The sequence below is a fragment of the Antrostomus carolinensis genome, unplaced genomic scaffold, assembly GCF_000700745.2.
Source record: "Antrostomus carolinensis isolate BGI_N321 unplaced genomic scaffold, ASM70074v2 scaffold10473, whole genome shotgun sequence".
Lineage (NCBI taxonomy): Eukaryota > Metazoa > Chordata > Aves > Caprimulgiformes > Caprimulgidae > Antrostomus > Antrostomus carolinensis.
In genome coordinates this window covers 7,555-29,162 of record NW_010307293.1, presented here as the reverse complement: position 1 = coordinate 29,162, position 21,608 = coordinate 7,555, and the positions used below count along the sequence as shown (strand labels likewise).

Genomic DNA, 21,608 nt, shown 5'->3' with positions numbered 1-21,608 from the left:
CCCCAAGTGTTTTCCCTTTCCATTTTATTCCTTTTATTCAGTCTTGCTCTGATACCTTTCAGCTTTTCAGAAACTTAACATTTTAAGTTATCCATGGTTCAGGTAACTGGGAAACAAGAAAATTCAGCACATTGCAAAAGGTGAGTGCATCTGAAATTCGAGTTATCATTAGCTGACCATTGTGAATTTCAATTTCATAAAACAAACTAAGTGGAAACCTGTCAAACATTCTTGAAGACACTTGTGAATCCTTACATGATTTCTTTGCCTCATACAAATTAAGTCAAAATTGTAACCATGTCATGAAATAAAAAACTGACAGATATATCTTGATTCATGCCTTGTGTCCAGTACACAACAATGCATGACAATGTAGAAAAGTTGTGAGTTTAGATTTAACTTTCTAAAATATTATCAGTTTAATTCTTAAGCTGCTTTTAAGAAAGTAATAATTTAGAAAAACGCATATTTTAACCATTCATGAAATCAAGACAGGGCTTTTTAAAACTATTAATTCTAGTTGTATTTCACAAACTTACATCAAATATTCATTCTTCTTGCAGTTCAGGTTAAAAAAAAAAAAAAACCCACAGGAAAACAAGGCAGAATGATTACACTATCAACTCTATGCTGCATCTGCAGCATTAAGGAAAACAAACAAAAAAATACATCTGTAGTAACATGATGTGCAGAAGACTATCCTTCATCCTCTGGATATGATGGAAGTATGTTTCAAGATCAAGAATCATCCCACCAAGGTTACAGTGCAGTTTCTGTCATACCAGTTGAGAGGTATAAAAAAATCAGCAGGTATTCAGCTTATCCTACAATTCTCAATAGTTACTGAAAACATTTTTCTTAAGCAGCTAGTCTTGCAACACTTGCCCAAGATTAGCGGACCTACTGGATCATTAATCCTAAAGCGGACCAGAGGAAAGGAAAGACTGGATTTCTGCCAAGAAACCACAAAGTGATGATGCAAAAATCAAACCTTTAGATATTTATTCAAACCTAGTGGTACAAACCGAGGTTGTTGAGAGCTGAATTAATTTAGCCATTCAGAAGTTACACATCTAGTCTAAGTTAGTCATTCCGGCTACCTCTAAATCTAATGGACACAGTTTGGCATTTCCAGGGGGTGATTCAGCTTTCACTTAATTATGCATCTAAAACCACACTTTCACTATCAGTTTAATCAGTGCAAGTCAGCACCTTCTTGTGCTCTGAAGTCCCTCGAGGTTCAAAGGGAAATCATGACAACAGGATAATTCATCTTCTAATCTCACTCTCTATGAGCTTTCATATGTCACAGGTCTCATGATACGAGAGTCAAAGGGTTTGGGTGAGAGACGTACTTAGGCAAATCATCAGGCCATTTTTTCCTAGAAATGTCAGGCTCAATTTGTGTTAACTATCCTCCATAGTGCTTTTAAGACAAAATAATCTAACCCAGAAACTGGGAGTGCATGCCACTTGCTGAGCCTGATTTGTCTATCAGGCTTTTCAGGAGCTGTGCTAACACATGTCCATTATGTGGACAAATAGAGAAAAATCCCAGAATGTGGCATACAGTTTATCATGTGATTTGCTTTCATCTGAAAACAACTGGTACTTTGCAGCTGTGACCTGGAGTGTGAGGCATTTCCTTTTCTGCAGTGGGACATTCTACAGGTGACACTGCAGTAGAGGATGGCCAAGCCTGGGCCAACAGCTTCTCAGAAACATTTGAAAGACCTGGCAATGGACAGCCTGAGGAGCAGCACCATGAACCATCTTTCTTCCCATCACAGAATTGGAAAATGCATGCCTCACACTGGGCAAATCAGCATGGGGCCACAAGAGCAGGTGCATCTCCTGAACACCATACAGTGAAATCATTTGAAAATTACAAAATCAGCAGCAATTTTATAACCTTTAAATGAAAAGGATTCACTAAAAGATAACTGACAACCAATGGGAATCTTAAATACACAACTGGAGACAGGCTTCTCTGCTTGCATGTAAAAATCAGGCTAAGCTAAATTGGAAAATGAAAAAAGTGATGGCTTTGTCAACGCACCTTCTTGGAACACGAGTTTAAATTTTGGCAAAATTATTTCAGTCCCTTCCCAAAGAAATATTTCTAACTTGTAACTAATCTTTGAGGGTCCTGAGGGGAGGACCAGATGATGCAGGTATTCAGCTAGTATACACAAGTCCACAGTACCTTTTGGGAAGGAAACACTTTGCTCTTGTGCCTCTTTTCTGTAAGCACACTGCCTTTTTGATTGCTACTCAGCTTCAAAAGACAGCTTCATGTTGTAGCAGCACTTCATAGACCACTTCATTAAGCTGTGATCACTCAGATCACCAAAACTCAAGACTAACAAACGACATTGGAGACAATTTAAACTTTGCATCTTAGTCCACACTTTTCAATGCCCAACTTAATATGGATATGCACTTAACACAGAGGAATGACTGAAAATCCTCTTTCTGGTTGGCAAATCACATCTATCTTTACACAGGTACCACAAGCTTAACAGCATCTAATGTCACTGAAGTTAAAAAAAGGAAAAAAAAAGACAACTCCTATTGCCTTCTGTTGATATTGAATTAGGAATTGAACAACAGAAAACACTAATATTGGTATCAAAATGCCATATTAGCCTAAAGAGCTTCAGGAGAATTAAAGTCTTAAGGTCATAAAATCATCGCTTTGGGGATTACCAAGAGATGTTGCTCATAGCCATTTCCTCTCCCTCCCCAATTTACATCATTGGCCAAGTATAAAAATTCTTCCCCCACCTCTTAACAATTTCTCTTCACAGAACAGGTATAGACTGTGGCTGGACTAGATGGACCATTGGTCTGCTCTGGTCTAGTGAGTTCCATGCAATAATGCTAATTAACCTCTTGGAGAATATCCATACATAAAACTGTTTCATAATTTATACGTAGCGAGCATCTAGGCTGTTGTGTTGAATTTAGAATTGAGCTCAAGGCAGAGGCTCTTTGAAGCTGGGTTGAAAAAACACCCTCCTCCTCAAAAAAAACCCAACAGAAAACAAAAAAGCCCCCAACAGTGCAACTTCAGGACTTGGGAGGGGAGGTGGAAAAAGTATTAATTTTGGAGAGAAAAACAAACCAAAACATAATCTCTCATCTCATCCACACTTAAGCACAACCTCTCACCCCACCCACACTTATAGCCACATTTTCTGTGCCACAGATCAGCTAATTTTTTTTTTTTTTTTCACAGTAACCAAATTTTGCAAACACTAACTGAACAGGGGAGCATTATTTTACAAACATAACACACTGAGAACCAGAAACTCATTTGGCCATCTTCCTATCACCAAGAAATTTGGTCTCTTAGAAAGACTTGGGGAAAAAAAAACAAAAACAAACCCCCCAAAACCACATCCATCCCCTCCTGGCCTGCCCAGGTATATATCTTCTCATACAATAAGACCAACTAGAGTAGCAAGAAGCTCTGGATTATTTCAATTTTACTAAAAAAAGGACAGGTTGTTATAGAAGGAATAACCAATTTGAAGAGTTTTTCACAAACATGGAAGCTCATTTCTTCCCCATCGAAACTGAAACAAAAAAGTATTTTAAAACACATTCTCATAAGTACTGTTTTAGCTCGGGAACAAAAATCTTCTTTAATCCTGGTTTAGCTTTTAATATTACATCGTACATTAAAATTCATAAAGTAGTTCATTCCAGGCAAAACAAACTACTTTTCAGTTCTACTCTGCAAATAGCACAGGAGGTACAATAAATGCTGTTGCTTTCAGAACAGCTTTTATCAGGACAAGGTTTACTACTCCATTATTACAGTGGCGCCTGGAAGTGCAGTTACAGTTAAGTGTCAGGGTTTCCATTAACTCTCCTCCATGGTGGTTTTCGGGTGGGGGGGTGAGGGGGGGTTGCATTTATTATTTTGTTCATTTTTACTTTCATTAAAATGCAACTTGGCACAAAGACTGTCAACCTAAATCTCAGATTTTGCAGATTTACAAATAAATATTTTGCTGGTGGTGATGTACGGCGTGTGCATGCGTTTGAACTCCAGGGCTCCACCGTCAAGTTTTACAGGAGCTGATGTTATCCAGAGTTCCTTGCAATGGAGGTTCACTGGTCTTCAAACATCAGTAAAGATGTGTCCTCCTCAAGACCAGTCTTTCAGGAGCAACATCCTATGTCTGGGACACAAGCTGTTTTAACATGAAGGAACTGTAATTTCACTGTAGTCAGAGGGAGGCCAGGATTATATTTATGAAAATGAAGGTTTTTGTCAATTGAGTACCCAGGACCATGACTCATGCAAGATTTGTGGATACTTAAAACATTGTCTCGTTAAAATTATATTCTGCTCTTGATGTTACACATACTCTGTTTTTACATAGGATGATGATGGGCCCCAAGAGTTAGCACAAATTTTCTTTGGGGAATATGGGTGGTGAGAGGGATTTCTTCCTCAGCTGTGCTGAAATGGAGATTATTTGTCCTGAGAAGGAAGTGTTCATAACTGCAGGATGGCTAACAAGCTTTAACCAGAATATTCCGGAAAAGAAAATCTGTGACTTGGTCATGTGTCTCCATCCTCTCTCAAGCTGCACTAAGGAGGAGGGAGTCCTCTTCCCTCCAGCCCTTGAACTGCCTCAATGAGAGGGAAAGGCCAACCCTAGCACCTCCCTGAGGAACTCAATACACCCCTAACACAGCTCCACACTCAGTGTCTCCTGAAGTATCCCCACATCCACTCGTTCCCACATAACATGCAACAGACTCATTCTCTCAGCTTGACTTAGGGATACCCAGAAAGGACCTCTGTAGGGTGATCTGCAAGATGAAGGTGTTGAAGAGGTGAAAAAAAAATAGTTAATAAAAGAAACAGAACAATAAAGGGCATTTTTTAGCTCCTTCTAGGTTGGAGAAGTTGAACTATGTCTCCATGCAGTACCTACCTGATAGACATACTAATATTTATAAACTCCACTGCTCCAGGAAAGAGCCTGACAGACAGGCTTCTGCCCCAGGAGGTGGCAAGATGAACAACATCTGAGGGAAAAATTCATGTGTAAGTCCTCTCCTCATGCTCACTCCACCAGTGTGGAAGACAGTAGCAGACTTTTACAACTTGACCAGCTTAGAGGTCTGTACGTGTATCCCAAAGCTCATGCATTAGAAGCTAATTATTTAAATTAAAAAAAAAGAGTAAGATTTTGCTTTTTTGTTTAAGTCAAAGAGAAAGGGAGAAGGGGGACAAAGAGCTTCTTACAGGGTTTCAAAAAAGAACTGGAAACAATCCAGATACATTAGCTCAAGTAGCGACTAGAAAGAATGCTGTAAAAATGAGATAAATTCAACACGGTTCCTTCTAACTCAAGTACCAGGGTTTATGCTTGGTGAGTTCCTACTATCCTATCAAATCTCTAAGGTCATGCTTTCTGTTTTTGCATGCAACAGTATGCAAAATTCATACAGAAAAAACTCAGCTGCTAAATGGTTAAGTCTGCTCTACTGTCTGGCCACCAGTTGGCAACACAAAAATGCAAAATAGATCCTTTTCAGGATGTTTATTTTCACATCCTTCCTAAACTGATAACTTGCAATTGCAAAATAAACCTTCATGTGTGGCATATTAGCTCCCATTTTTCATGGTTGCATAGTTTAATTGTTTCAAATGTTACACTGGTCTAAAGATTTAATATTAAATATGTTGGCTCTTGCGTAAATTCTGTTGTCAGGATAAACCGTCTGTTTTGTCATTCAGTAGTTATCCAAGAAGCTCACGGCTAAGCCAGAAAAATATTATGCTGTATTCCTGTATAGTGAATTTTAAATAATTATAATAAATTTAGTAGTAAGGATGTTAGTAGTTTTATTTCCTTAGTATCAAATATTCAATAAACTGTGGACATTTGGGGGGTATCAAGAGTAGTAGTTTGTATTAATAATTTTGCAGTATCCTGACTATAATTTATTTCTGCTATGATTGGTAAAGTTATACTTGCCAGTGCAACTACAAGAATAATTTCATTATTATTTCCAGCATTAAGTACTGTATTTATGTTACCAACACAGGTATTTCAATTTTTAAACTTAGGGCTCTGAACACTTAGTAGCAGATGGCAAGTGCTACATGTGTTTATAGCTAGGTAATACCGGCAACATGTAAAAAAGTCACACAGAATCCCAACTCAGAGGTTTCTACATCTTCAGTCCAGCCACTAGGTAAAGCACATCTGTTTTGCTGAATGAAAGAGAATGATATAACAACTAGAAAAATGACTAGTTTGTTCTGTAGACCTCAAGTATTAGTCTATAAGGTTTCCTTGTTAACCTGTTTTCCTTTTGAAAATTATCAAAACAAAACCGTATGCTATTTGAACTGTCGCAATTAAGTTAACTATACTCCTGACATCCACTAAAAAAATGAAATGTAATTATGAACAAGAGCACAGTACAGACAGATAGCCTCCCCCAAACTCTGACCCCTCAACTTGGATTTATACTGTATGTTTTGTCAGTTAAGAAAACCACCAAATCTCACTTACTTTCTGGCTGCAAGGGATTTATACAGTTTTAAAGTCCGAATTAAAACTGATACAAGGACTACCTCTGACTTGATATCCTTCTGGAAGGTCCTGTAATTAACTCTGTTCTTTAGCTGTGAAATTGCCCAAGACCACCTGAGACAGAGTGAGACATTACCTTGGCAGAGAGAGATAAGTTAAGAAGGAAGGTTAGCCTTTGCTCTGAATCACCTGGGCTGTGGGAGCAGGTACAGATATTAAAACAAACTCAAATGTTATTTTAAACAGTTATCTGTATTTAACTATTGCCCACTAAAGCATTACTATGTAAACAGATTCTCATCTTTTATCTTGAAGAGTATCTATAGTGGATTTCACAGACTAAACTCAGTTAATGATAACAAAACTAGACCATGAGCACAATCTGTTCTTTCTGCTAAAAACTGTTTCTCTTCTTGTGAAAAGTACTGTAGCAGGTCAAAGTGATCTTCTGTCCACCCTTTTCCTACAATTTTTTTATTTGTTACTTCAGTGTGGTCCTTAGCATCCATTAGCTGCAGGATAATTAGAAAAATAACCTGGAGGAATTTATAGTGTTCAGAATGGGTACAGAATATAGTCACAGCACATGCCTGAGTCTGGTTAGTAAAAAAACTGCTCTGTGTTTATATACTCAGCCATCACGAAATTCCCACAATCCCAGAGCCCCACTTCGTATAGCAAATCTGGTCTGCATATATTGCATGATTCCCACATATCTGTAGATCAGTTTGTTTTGTCCTTGCACGGGTACAACCCTGAGCCACAGCAATGCAGAGTATTTCAGAAAAAGTACACTGGTTTTTGGAGTGTTAAATTCACAATCACATTTCTTGTGTAAATCCTATGCATTCCTAGGGCTCACACCTATATTTCTCATGTACTCTAAAACCAGCATCAGAGTTACCTTGACAGACACAAGGACTACACCAATTAATTTCTGGATCCCACTCTATCAAAATTCATAAGTTTTGGAGAGTTAAACCAATAGTCCCACTAGATTTCACAAAAATCAACAGGAGTTTCATTTGAACAAATACTAAATGAAGCTTCAATGAACTTTTCCCAATCTTTCAGAGGGATGGATATAGCAAGTCTGTTATGTTATTTGGTTGTCAGTAGCTCAACCTGGTGAAAATGTGCCCATTATTTTGGGATGGAGTCTTCTTTCACCCATCCCTTTAATATTACCTGTTAGTTTTCTGGAAGATAATTTTTTAGGCAATGTGATGTACTCATATATCTGCTTTCATTCCCACTCAGTTTAGTGGTACAAATCCTTCAAAACCCCTAGTTGAAGCTTTAACATTAAAAGCAACGCCTGAGAATTACAGGAAAAAAAAAAAAAAAAAAAACAGCCGAAAGCCAGCATGCTCCAGGCTCAGTAAAGCTCATATCTCACTAAAATGAACAAAAAAATCTGTAGAGGTCATAATGGATAGAATTTATCTTAAAACTAGAAAATAGGTAGTAATAAACTGCTACTATCACCCATTACATATCTTACATTTAATTTGTGATATGCAGTGCAAATAATGATTCTACAAGCGTTCAAAAAACGCAACAGTAAAAGCTTTCTTCTTTTTTAGAAAGGCATCACCTGGTAGGACAGTGAGAAAATGCAACTAGCAAATCTCAAAGACAGAGAGAGTGGTTTACTTGTGGAGGCCGGCTAGGCGGTGTGCTTATGAGAGGTGCAGGGCCCATTGCAGAGGCTGCGTTCAAGCTCCTTTCCCTTTCATCCTGGTAAATTCGATCTCGTTCAGCTTCTGGCAGCTGCAAGAAGTTCTGCATAGCCCGAAGGTTTACCAGTAAGGACTGCGAGGCAGTCTTGGGATCCTCTTCCTTTCGGAGGATTTCTGAGAGCAAGCCCTGTAAGGAGGGAAGAAAAGAAATATGCCGGAAAGTTAGCATAGGAGAGCGCCTGTAAAACCGTGCTCTGCAAAGCCAGTGCTCATCAGTCCTCTTTCTTCTTTCTCTGGGCTGAGAACGAGAGCAGCAAATGCACTATTCACTCCACATAGGAATATATTAATGGCATTTTAGGAAGGAGAGCGCCTCAATTGTCCCCTTAATTTTATTAAGCATCTGTTTTACATACAACATAAACTGAATCTGTCTAATAGGTCTCCTTCCTTTTACTAGCTTAACTTGCCATGAAATCTTTCACAGTTGACAGACAATCACGATACGTTACGAATAAGTGAAATAGTCCAGAGGCATGACACTGGGGTGTTCTCAGGCTTCCCAGACAAAACACACAGCCAGCCTAAAAAATGGCTTTCCACATTTCCAGCAGCTTAAACAGCTCTTTGAAAATAAGTGATATTTCACAACTAATCTGAGATTATAAACACCCAACATTCCTAAAGTACTGCTTAGCTGATTGAGGTCCATATTTTCTATTAGTCAATATTTTGTTTCAGGAGTTTTATATTGGAGTTTAACAATTCAGGAAACTCACTGCTGGATGCTCTCCCTTTCCTCACCTTCCTCCTCCTCCCACCATTCCCCTCTCCTCACCAGGACACCCCAATCCTCACCTGGGCTATGTATTTGAGCACCTGCTGTGCAGGTCCCGTTTCCTACATCCATTTACCACTGCTGTCCTTGGACCACTTTCAGTGTCCAGCAATGACAGATAAAGTGAGAACTGGGGAATGAGAGGAAACAGCACACAGGGCATCCACAGCAGTGAGTGAGAGATGGGCAGGCTGCAGATGATAGCGTGTCGCCAGAAGCTTGTACAGAACACAGCAGGTTTCCCACGTAATCATTTCATCTCCATTCTCAGCAATGGAGCAGGCCTGGCAGTCTGGGACACCTTATTACTCTAAAAGATGAAATATTTATGCACCTGTGAGTGCAACTACAACTTTAATGTCAACAGGTTCTTGAAATCTCCCCCCTGTCAAATTCTCCTTTTAAATATGTCAGGCATACAAAATGCTCTACTGTCTTGAAGTAACAAGGTGGTGATCAGAAAACTAACTTCTGCAAAAGCAAACGTGAACTTCTCTTCAGAATAAATGCTGTTGCCATGCTGGGACAAGGAGAGGGTTGGTATGAGAGGCTTTTATTGCTTGTGTAACAAGGGAACACAGACGTGATTTTAAAGAAATAACACAACCCAGTGTTTCTTCTCCTAGAGGACAGTTCTAAGTTATTTGGGACAATGGAGGGGTGAATGGAAGGAGGGAGGCAGGCAATAAAAAAGATAAAACTCACAAAGAGAGGCAATCCTGACTGAAAATATCCATTCCTAAGCGAGTGCAGCAGAAAGCTACCAAGCATCAGCCTTCTCTATAGGGAAGTCTGATGCTCACAGCACCTATGGAAGGTGTCACCTCTCTCAAAAGTCCTATCCTATCAGACAAAAGCCCCTTACAAAAGTGCTGCTGCAAAGCCACTGCTCTTGGGCAGTTGTGCTTGACGAGAGCCCACCCAGTGCGGCTCTGAGCACTGCATTTACCCTGTCGCCCCTCCATCTCTTGGGGGCGATAAGGACGGAGGTGCTAACCACTACACCAGGGCCAGAAGGTCCTCATGGCCCTGTCTGTGCCTGCACATGTAAGAGGCAAATGGGATGGAAAATACAAGCAGTCTCTCCAGAGCTAGGCACAAAAAATAATTTGGAGGAGGATTAAAAATATAATAATCCTGGGGGATACTTTGTTATCATGTTCTTCATCCCTCCTCTTTTCTGGTATCTAAGCAGAAACTACGCAGAAAGTAAATGAATGAGTTACAGACAGAAGTAGCATTTGGGTGGAATATAAGTTTAAAAAAATTTCTTAACGATTAGTCTAATAATAAATTTACTTATTAGCAAATACGGAAATTAAATTCTTGTCTACCATTTCTTCTACTTTTAAGTACTCAAAACCCACAGTTACCATTGTTTGTCAGTGGTAGGTTACATGACCACCCTCCAAGAGAGGTAAAAAATTATTTTGTGCCTGGAGACAAGTCAAAGCAGTCTACAGAGCACAGAATAAATGTTCAGGTGTAAACACATGGGATTTCTGACTGCTACTGTACTGAAAACAACCACACCACGATTAAAAAGAAGAAAGAAAAATTAAACTCAAGTGGACTTGATCACTGTCAGGAGAGGAGACTCCTTCCTAACAGCCAGCCTACTGTCAGCCACAGGAAACGTCCTTGAAAAATACTTAAGCCCATAATAAAAATATTTGCTCATATAAGCCTTTGCCACATAGTGGGCAGCTAGAAAAAACAGAAAAGGCCATTTTTCTTGTACAACTCTTCCTCCCTCAGTGAAATAAGTAAACAAAGAAAATTGTTTTATGTATTTTTCCTGCGTTTGTCAGTATAGCCATTGTTGCAGGACACCTCTTGGTGATCAGAAATGCCATTAAGTATTCATTCTCCTCTCCTTCCCTCATCACTGCCATGACTCTTTGCATGAGCTGGGAGCAGAGCAGAGGACACAGATGAAGAGAGAAGATGGGAGATGAGAGAGCGAGGAGAAGGCAAGGAGGAGGTGTTTGTTTCTAGGAGCTTCGACCTAAAGGTTAGAATATGTGAGGAAATAACATGAATAATAAGGTGTAGTATCGGGTGTAGGCAAAGTCTTACAATAGTTTGCTTGCTTCAAATATTACTTCATTTCCACTGCTTCAATTTTCTGGGCACAAAACTTCAGCTTAAGACTGTTAGGCAAGATGTAAAATGGGAAAATCCTAGAAAGAAAACACTAGCTCTCACATCCTGCCCCATGCTGATATGCAGAGATTTCCTGTTCCATTTTACCAGGCTTGAACTGGTTCACCAAAATCCAAGTCTTGGTGTCATCTCCTGATATTGTACCTCAGGCTGCAATAAAGCTAAATGCTGTTTTGCATAGAGTTTATAAGCAATGCCAGACTCACAGTCCTCCTCACTGTTCCTCTCTTGTATTCTTTTTGCACTGGAAATGTTATTTTCTTAAAATGTTACCAGGTTCCATTGAAAAAAAGAAAGTTTACGTGTCATCACAAGTATAATTCATTACTAATTGCACAAAAATGTTCAATAAATATTATGGCTTTCAAAAGCTAATTATGAATTCTTTAAAAATTGAGATAAACGAAAGCGTCTGCCAATATGAACAAAAACACTGCCTGTCTGGCCCCCAGTTTGTCTCCTCTTTGAACATAATCACTGATTCAAATAGATTTTATCAGCCTGATAGAACTTCAAAGCTCCCAGAAGAAAAATGCAATTTGCCCAAACCTCCCCAAAACACGCAGAACATCCCTGAACGCTATCCCTCTCCGTTGCAGGATACTCCCATCCCATGTCCAGGTGGAAGATGATTTGCAAGCTCCACCCACAAGCCTGGATCGTTGCCAAGTAAGTTATAAGGAGAAACATTTATCTATGTCGCTTAGCAGCAAAAGGAGAGCTGTCATGATAGTGTAATAGCACCTTTTTACCTTTTATTCAGTAGTGATATGGATAGTGTGCTTTTTCTTAAATTACACTACGAAGAATTATATGAATACAGTGGCAATTTCTGTTATACTTAAGCAGGCAAATTTCTCTCTACCACATAATTTACAGAACTCAAATTCAATAAAACATCACATGATGGTCCATTACTGTTATCAATTTTGAATAATCCATCTTCATTTTTCATTTTACTGGAAAATAAAGTGTGCCAAAGACAAAGTGGAAAGGAAAAAAAAGTGCCTGTGAAGGTGGTTTGTGTAAACTTAGATTTTGTTTTAAAATTACACAGAGCCATTTACTGCATCCAAGTGTTCTCCCTTGAAATAGCAATTGCCCAGAATTAGCATGAGCACAGTCCTAAATACACAGAAGTTTTCACATACGAGAAAAGGCATTATACGTGAACCAAAGGCAATGTATCCTGGCAGTTAACATTTTAAACAAGCATGGGGGTGAAGTAGAAAGGAGGGGGAGAGAAAAGGTATCTGGCAGAAACACTGAGAAGTACTCAAAAACCTTGAGATTAAAAACTGTCATTGGTGGGAAGAAGAAAAATTACAATAGTCAAACATGGCAAAAGTCGCAAAAAGCACGACAAAGATAGAGCCGAGAGGTCACCTCCACACAGCAGCACCCAAGTTCATGCAGCAAATGTTACAGCTGCAAGTGTACACAAACAGAGAGAGGCAGACCCGAGTCACGGTTCCAACCACAACCATGACTAACACAACTCCTTGCTCGTGCAGTACGTACGTGTCACCCTGCCATGCACCAGGTTACGCTACGCCTTCAAGTCAAATGTCAGACTTGCTTGTGGGAACCCAAGCTTTCCCTTTCCTGACTCACATTTACATTTACAAAGGCAAGACAGAAATGGTAGAGGAGTTTTTTTTACTTGTTTAGGGCTCCGAAGATGGTTCAGCTGAACAAACACTGATGCTCTGGTCCACCTCTCTCAAGAAGAACAAAACAGAGTACAGAGCCTCCCAGCAGCAGAGGCACTTTGGGAGACTGTCCCAGTGCATCAGCGCCGTCCCCCCATGGCTGCTCGGTGCCCGCCGGGCCAGCGAGCTGATCACAAATGCCATTTTCTGACCAGAAAAGCGCAGGAAAAACTGAACTTGCTCTTTCAAGAGAGCGGAGGTGTTTGTACAGTGCAATGACACCAGCTGGAAAAAATATCACGTTTATTAATTCGATCAAACGGCAACTGAAACATAAGCAGCTCAATTCACCAAAATTACCCTAGCAAACAGAGAGACTGGGAAACACATTCGGTAGCCATGCTTGAGGTAAAACTTGGATCTGCTAGCACAAATCCTGACTCAACAAACTTTTCCATGGTGCACTACAAAGAGGTACTAACAGGATTCAATCTGTTTCTTTGCAGTCAGTCAGCTGGAATCGCAACTGCTGAAGGACAAATAACACTTCAGACCACACTGCGCTCTGACGCCTTCCTAGAAGGACTACTGTGAAATTCCTCTTGGGGAGGGGTGCTCCACCCTCCAAAACCACTTCTGCCCCCTACAACAATTGTTCTATTGTGCCTATATAGACACTAATTTTCATTCAAGTTATAGCTTTCTGGACTCCTCTTTGATTAAACTTTGCAAGGTACATTCCCGTGAACTACACATTTTTTGAAACTACCATTTTGAAGTTAAGGGTAGGGGGGAAGTTATCCAAGAAGAGATTAAGGACATCCTTTCAATTCTCTTAGGTGTGGCTGAGGGGTTTTTTCTGCCTTATAAATAAATGATAATGGAAAAAAAAAAGACACCTTAGTTTTTAGAAGTAATTTTGCCAAATTATTTCCTTTGGGTTAGGAAGGAGAAATATTTCTACTTAACATTTTTGCCCCCAAATCAAAAATTCTTGAAAATTAGAGCCAAGTATTGAATTACAAACTAAGCTGGTAGAATCTCCCCTTCCCACCCAAAATCCCCACCAAATTCTGTATTCATATTGCTGAGCACAAGTTGGTAAAGCAAGAGGTGCTATCTCCTTCAGTCAATTCCACCAAAGCCTATTTGAAATTGCTCTTATTTTATAGTTCACTTCCTTCCTTAACTTTTACACTGAAAGCAAATCTCTCCCTCATCTGAGACCATATCTCGACACCAGGGGTTTTTTGCACAGAACTCCTAACCAATTTCAGTGAGCTCTTCTGCCGTCAGAAACCAGTGGCATGATATGGTCCCTGGACACGGCTCAAATATGCTTATGACAGTTTCAAAAATGTCAGTAGTAAGCCTGAGTTAGCTTTTTATCTCAGAAAACAGCAGATGAATTTAAACAAGCATTTTCACTTGCTCTAGGCAAAAAAAAAAAAAAAAGACAAAAGATATTACATTAATATTAGAAAATAACATCTAAATATCATCAGTTTATTAAAGTGCTGCCCTAATTCTAGTTAAATGTGATGTATCCTTGAATAACCTGAGATAAATTCCGAAGTACAGCAAGCAAAATAAATTTAAATGCTTTCTTATAAGAATCATGGGTATTTCTACCTGTATTTATACTTGGACATTAGCTGTTACTGTGGGTACAATTAACAAATTTCAGTTTTGCAAAGGTGAAATGTGCCTACAACAAACTCCTCCGGATTTCAATGGGGCTTTGTTTCATATTAAAAGTATGCCGAGATATTTCTTGAAAACACTGAGGCTAATATTGCCTAGCCTCCTCCTCCTAGTCTTTTTCCTTTCTGTTTCCTATGTTTGCTGCAATACATAACAAATACTGCAAAATCTTATGCAGTTAACTGAAAATACTAATTTGACTAGCTAACACAATTTGTAGGATATAGGAATACTACTCTGTGTTCTTTTAAGCAATTTGGTTGAAAATTGCAAAAAAAATTACATATATATTTCATATCTCTTCATGGGACTTGTTTTCAACGTTCATTTTGGGGTTTCCTTCCAGATTTGGGTCACTTTGAACACATTTTACCAAGCCGGTTAACCACAACGTCTGTGCAAAACTTGAACTTTAAACAAATATTTAATAAAATTTGTAGTGAGAAAAATAAATAGTAATCAGGAATTAGGATTTGCACTAGAAATTGGGTTCTACAGTCACACTCATCACATCTCAAGATCACCTTCTTATACTGTGTCATATAAATGCAACATCCAGTCAGCACCAATTGTCCTTCTATTTAAGGTAACAAATACGGCTCCTGAACAACTGATAGAGACCAAAAGCTGTATGCAAGACTAGCTGACAAAAAATTGACAAATTACTTTGGAGGTGGGAGGAAGCTGATAGAAAGCAAGCTGCTTTTAGGCAAATCTGAGAAAGAAGTAAATAGCTAATAAACTATTTATTTTCTTAATTATTTGCTTGGTTTTTTTGCCTAGGTAAGATGGCAGCTGCAACTCATGGTTACATGAAACTACTATTATTACTTCAATACTTTATAGTATCAATAGTTAAAATATTAGACATCGTATTAAATGAAACTCTCTGTCACTTATTTGCAAATATAACAACTGACACTGTCTGAATCAAACTTACGTAAGTAATCCTTGCATGAGTTCATGTATTCTGTGAAATTTGGTATGAAAAACCTAGATCTTGAAAACCTCCTCTGCTGTTAAGAGGAAAGACACACACACAGAGCTCTACAGAGAATTTACACCATGACTCTACTCTCTTTTAGTTAAAGGAGGATGTAAAAATTTTTAAGGCAATAATAATTCAGAACAATTACAATGACATGCTGATTCAAATCTGGTACCAGTGCACCTGAAACAGAATTTTTTTTCTCCAAGCTATGCAGGGATAAACATCAACATTTCATGAGAAGTTAAAATTATTATTTTTTTTACTATATTCTAGAATGGACAAATAATTGTTCCTTAAGTTTAAAAATGTGGAACCCAAAGTAAATTTACCTTTGTCTTTTAAAATATTTCTTTTTAAAAAATTTTGTATTTTATTTTCTGTTAAAACAGATTTCTAAAATTTTGAGATCTTCTTATTTGCATTAGATATACTGACATTTCTTCCATAATTTCTGCTTGATTAAATTCCATGCAACATGGCATTAAGTTAAATTCATAGAGCAGAATAAATTATAACAGGGTTAGCTTCTACAACAGGTGTAAAAAATAACACATTTTAGTGTTACTTATCAGCTTTGCTAGGGCTAGTTTTTTCTGCATTGAAGAGCTGAAGTATATGTTCTGACGTGGACACTGGCAATCATAGCAACTACTGTTTTTGCAACAAAGTGCAAAAATACTGAAAAAGTAGTTGATCTAAAAATAAAGCTTTTATTTTTTAATCTTTTCAGAAGCCTGAAAAGATTTTATTAAGACTTTAATTAGAAAATTATAAAAATAAACACAAACAAGAATAAAAGACCAACTCAGGTACATCTGTGAAAGAAGACACGTTGTTCAGTCCATGCATGGAGTCAGTACAGGTACACCTTTGCAACACAAAAGGCAGTCTTCCAGGTGACTCTGTGAATGTTTCTGCACAGAGCTGTTCATGTCCTTTCCAGGGAATATTAAGGTTAAGGTATTCACAAACCATCACAACTGGAGAGGAACCAAGGTGTCTGTAAGAACAGTGGGTATTGCCACAAACCAGGCACTGAAGATTTATGTATCGTACCAACACTGGTCCTGCAAGGAAGGGTAGTCCCTTCACGGGAGCTAAGCGACAAGGCAGAAATGAGGAGAGAGACTTAAAAGGTGATAATTACTAAATAGAGAGAAAGAAGGGACTCAAGATTTAAAATAAATAAGAAAAAAGACAACTGACCTGAGTTCGGTTAAAAGCCACACGTGCAAATACTGCCTGGGAGATTCCTGCTCGTTTCAGTTCATCACGGACCCACTGGTAGATTTCGGAAGACACCTCTGTGTTTGTTGAGACCTGCTGCTCCAACGGCTTGTTCATGGATCTACTGACAGGAGGAGGGTGGTTCAAGTACTGTTGGTTTAAGGACTGCTGGGCTAGAAGTCTGTTCACTGCATACTGCTGGTTCAGCAACTGGGCCATTACCAGTTGCTGATTTACCAGCTGAGGGCTAATGGGAGTAGATACAAGTCCAGGGTGCAGGTTTGGAAGCGGGGTCCGAACTGATGGTTGACTACCATGAGAAAGCTGAACAGGGGATGGAGGCTGTTCGGCTGTGTTCCCTGGGACCGGCTGCTGACCGAAGTTGACATGGTTGGCACCTTGCTGGGATAGTTCAGAAAGGCTATCCATCTCAACTACGGTGGAAAAGAAACATTGAAAAAGCCAGCATAAGACTGAAAATCATGAACTTTACACTCCTTGCAAGAAGCGCTAACAAAAATAAATATAAGATGGTGCATTCATGTTCAAGCATTACTGTACCCTCCAACCTAGATCAGCAGGCCCATAACATCACTGCTGTGGCTGTTTGCCTTCAAAATTTACCTACAAATAATGCTGCAGTTAATATTTTTTAAAAAAACATCCAACAAACTACCCATCATCATCACTGGGCCCTTGGAGGAACCAGCAGATCAGAGGCGAAACCAGCTGCTGGAAACCACATAAGGCAAAGGAGTAATTTCCTGAGAGTTCTGCAAAGGTGCAATACAACGGAGCCACGAGCACGTGGCCACAGAGCACTTCCCTGCAGTGATGGAGCCAGAGGACTTCAGACAAGGCAGCAAACAACTGGAGATGGGCAAAGACAAGAGAGGGGAGACCACTCTGCGGGCTGCAGAAGATGCGGGTGAAATGGTAAGTGCCCCTGTGCAAAGGATAAGGAGGGCTGTCACGGGAAAGCACACCCTGACCAGAGAGAGAAGCCCCTGGTGACCGGTTTTGTTCATCCGTGGTGTCCCCACCACCACATCTGCAGTTCCGAGCCACTGGAAATCTGTAACAAGCTGGGTGGGGTGTGGACCTCTCCATGCTCTGCTAATTTCTAGATCCTGCATCAATTGCACAGGACTGCTAGGAACTAGTATAATTTATGTAAATTACACAGATGGGCTGCTTTATCTCGAAACCATGTATGCATTTTTTTTTTCAGTGACTTGCAACATGGTTGATTTTTTTTTTCTTATATTAACTCATCTGCCTTGACACACCCTCCTTTTTAATTAACAACACCGTTTTTAAACTACAAGAGTTCTTCCAGCTCCCCTCTTGTGCACGATCAGAGAATATAAAATAACTCCAGGCTGATGTAAAGGAGTCTCCTTTTTATCAATGTATGCCACTTTTTCATTTTAAACAATCTGTGCTAGAGCTTTAGCAATGCTGGTTTGGAAATAGCTTTAAGAAAATAGGCTTTATTTAAAAAACAAAACTCCAGTATCATCACAAAAGTGTTGTAGTAATTTTTTTCTTATACTAGGAAAGCTTTTTTTTTTTTCTTTTTTAAAAAAGGCAGTGTCTGAGCTTTTCGTAGTAATTATGATCTTCAGCAACAGTCTTTCAGTGCAAGACCACCCTCTCCTCCACTGGGGTGAGAGCTGGAAGAAGAACCATCACCTGGATTCCCACCCACAGCCCTGCCTTTCCCCGCTGACCTATCACAGGTAGAAATATTAAAAAAAAAAAAAAAAAAAGAAAAGAAAAGAAAAAAAGAGAAAGTGGGTTTTTCTGTGTGGTTGTTCTGTCTGGTGTCCACAGCCCAGATCAGTCCCCCAGCAGAGCATCCACTGCTCCTCATCCATGCGCTTTGGAGGCAGCACAGCCTCTCCCCCCAGCATTGGGTTACACAGGAACACACACCCATTTCCTATGCATGTGTTTCATTGTCCCCAAACGAATGGATGGATGGTAGACCTGTCTTGGCAAATCACTAAGGCAAATTCTGCAGGGGTTGCCCCATGCAGGAGAGCTGCAGCAATGAAGGTGGGAGAGGATGCTGCAGAAAGGTCAACCCCCATGCTGGTGCTCTGCTGACTCACACATGGACCACCTGAAACCAAGTCTTAAGCACCAACTTCAGTGGTCTCTGAAGAAGGGTTCAGTGTTGCACAGAAGGTACAAAGTAGATAAAGGAAAGAAGCCACCTTTTTCACTAGCAGAAAGTAGAGATCAGCCCAAGTGGGCCATTCACTTGGAATAGTAATTCAAGCAATTATCACAAAAGTGATGCATTGTCTTCATTACAGCCTTGAACTATAAAAGGCAAGGAACCCGTTTTGGTAGATGAATGATTTTGCTTCCAATACTGAAAGCTAAGTGAAGCTCAAAATTCAATCCAAATTGAGGTCCCATTTCATTATTCTGTTGAAAACTACTATTTTCTGATATAAAGTGTTCAAAATTATGTTAACAGGTTTAAGAAATAGTTTTAAAAGGGACAATACAGAAAGATAAAAGGTATTTCAGAATTAATAGGTCCCACTGATGGATTTTTTTCTCTAGTAATTTACTTATGCTTACTACAACAAGCAAAACAATTGTCACAACAACTATTTGTTAAAATAATTGAAATCAGAGTCCTAAAGTTAGAGACAGATATGAATTTATAAAATCAAAGCATTCTTGTTGGAAGGCAGTGCTAGTCATAGAAGCTTGTTTCTTTAAATATACGTTAGCCAGAGCAAGAAAAAAATACATTAAAAAAAATCAGTTCGTCACACTTCCATGAACAGGTTTTTTAAACAATTATTCTGGGCAGTAGAAGATCTCTAGATTTACAGAATGACAGCTTTACATCTCTGGCAACCCAAGTCAGTTTGGCTGTTTTGATAGCAAGTATTTATTTAAATTAATTCTTTCACTATATATGTACTTTCTACATCTACTCATCAAAAGCATCCTAAACTTATCATGAAGGGACCTGGCTTCTTATATGACTGTGACAGACCTCAACGTGACACATAATAGTATGTATCCACCATCAGGGCAATTTTTTTTTTTTTTTTTTTTTTGCTTACCCATCATATCTTTTGCCTTCTTGAAATGTTTATACCACCTTCCAAATTCCTGACATTTTGCTGCTGAAACATTTGCATAGTAAGTGCTGTTCACAATGGAAGAAATCATACTCTGTGTGAAAAGGGGAAAAGAAAAGAAAATATCTGTAATACAGAGCAGTACACGTCAAAGCACAAATTATTTCAATTGTTGAAACCATTATATTTTTAGAGTTTGAGAAACACATTGCATTTTTAATCCCATTGTCCAAAGCCTTTTAAAAAACTCATTAATCGAGCACAAAAACAAACCAAGGTATATTGTAAATGGGAGCAAAAAAAGTAGATGTACTTAAGGGAAGAACAAAGTTATCGACCAAGAAACATCAGGAAATGGGATGGGATCTGGATGGAAGATGCTAATCTTGAAAGTGCATTTTGTTTGTACTACTTCTGCTTTTAAATTTGATTGACCCTTCACAAGTTTACAGGCACACAAATCCTAACACTGACTCCAAAAATGCCAGCAATGCCCCAGGTTACCCATGCCCGTTCCCTTTGTGCCGCTTATCATAGTGCAGACCCTAGAAAATTGTAGGATGAAAGTTTATCTGAATGACCTATTAGTAGGGGGTTTACAGTAGAATATGCATGTAACAACCCAAAACGAACTCAGACTTGCTCTTCCTGAACAGGGTATTTTTGCAGAAATAGGCTTATGAAAAACTCTTATTATCATGTCTAATTCTGTAACTGAATATTAGCTGTAAAATAGACCAAAGGATGATAGAAACAATTATTTTCTCAAAGGTTCTCGAGATATCAGATAGCTACAGTGAGAAATTTACCTTCTGCTCAGTTTTGACCAATTTCAAAATAGTAGAATTAACAATGCATAAAACTTCCAGTTCCAGTACATTCTTTTACAAAATCAATTAAGACTAAGCCTTGCAAAATGAGATAATGCTCCAACTTGAAAATTATACTCAGTATATGATGTATGAACAACAAAATTAGCAAATGTAATTTCAATAGACTGAACTTTGCTACCCTTTAGGTTTCTATGTGGAAAGTAGTTACTTTTAGCTTAACTACAGGAATTGTCCAGTGTATTGAGAAAACTACAACAGTCAAGAAGACAAAGCCCCGATTATTATGTTTGTTATTCAGCATGTAACATTTAGCCGTATTTGTGCTGTCTTAAAATCGATGTACAGTATCAACCCTTTGTATACAAACTGCAATAACCACCGAAAGAAAGAGTTTGGAGTAAAAATGCAACAAATATTACTATAAGTCTTATTTTATAAGGTTAGTTCAGCTTCTGAGTAAAAGTACCTTGATTATTGATCTTCGTGAAGTTCATTATAACCATTTTCTAATGTATTACTCAGTAACATGCTATTTGTGGAGGCTTAGAACTGCTAGAGTGAGGCAGTATTATTTATGCCAAATATGGATACCCTCTACTCACCAGGCAGCTATTTTAATGTTTCTCTGAATCACCAAAATTCTTACCATTCCTTGATATTAATCTGGCATTTCTGAAATTAGCTAGAAGCCTTTTGTCAGTGGTATAAAAGGAGAATTAAATCTTAATAGACTACTGCAACCCTAGCCTGCATGACCTGAACCAAGCTCAGCTGAACCCAATTTCAATTTCCAATATAATAGCAGTATCATTAATGTCTAATACTTACAA

The 21,608-nt window shown here is 38.7% G+C and overlaps 1 protein-coding gene across 1 annotated transcript in view; it reads right to left on the bottom strand.

The window, feature by feature from the left end:
* SATB1 (SATB homeobox 1) overlaps positions 1–21,281 on the bottom strand; it is a 48,617-nt gene extending 27,336 nt beyond the window's left edge. Inside the window, exons 1-5 of the mRNA XM_029084353.1 lie at positions 21,245–21,281; positions 19,928–20,071; positions 16,812–17,266; positions 8,229–8,441; positions 6,552–6,558 (exon numbers count right to left, since the gene is read on the bottom strand). Of these exons, the coding sequence (XP_028940186.1) occupies positions 6,552–6,558; positions 8,229–8,441; positions 16,812–17,266; positions 19,928–20,071; positions 21,245–21,281 (856 nt within the window). The remainder of the gene's footprint in view (positions 1–6,551; positions 6,559–8,228; positions 8,442–16,811; positions 17,267–19,927; positions 20,072–21,244) is intronic.
* Positions 21,282–21,608: the final 327 nt, after the last annotated feature.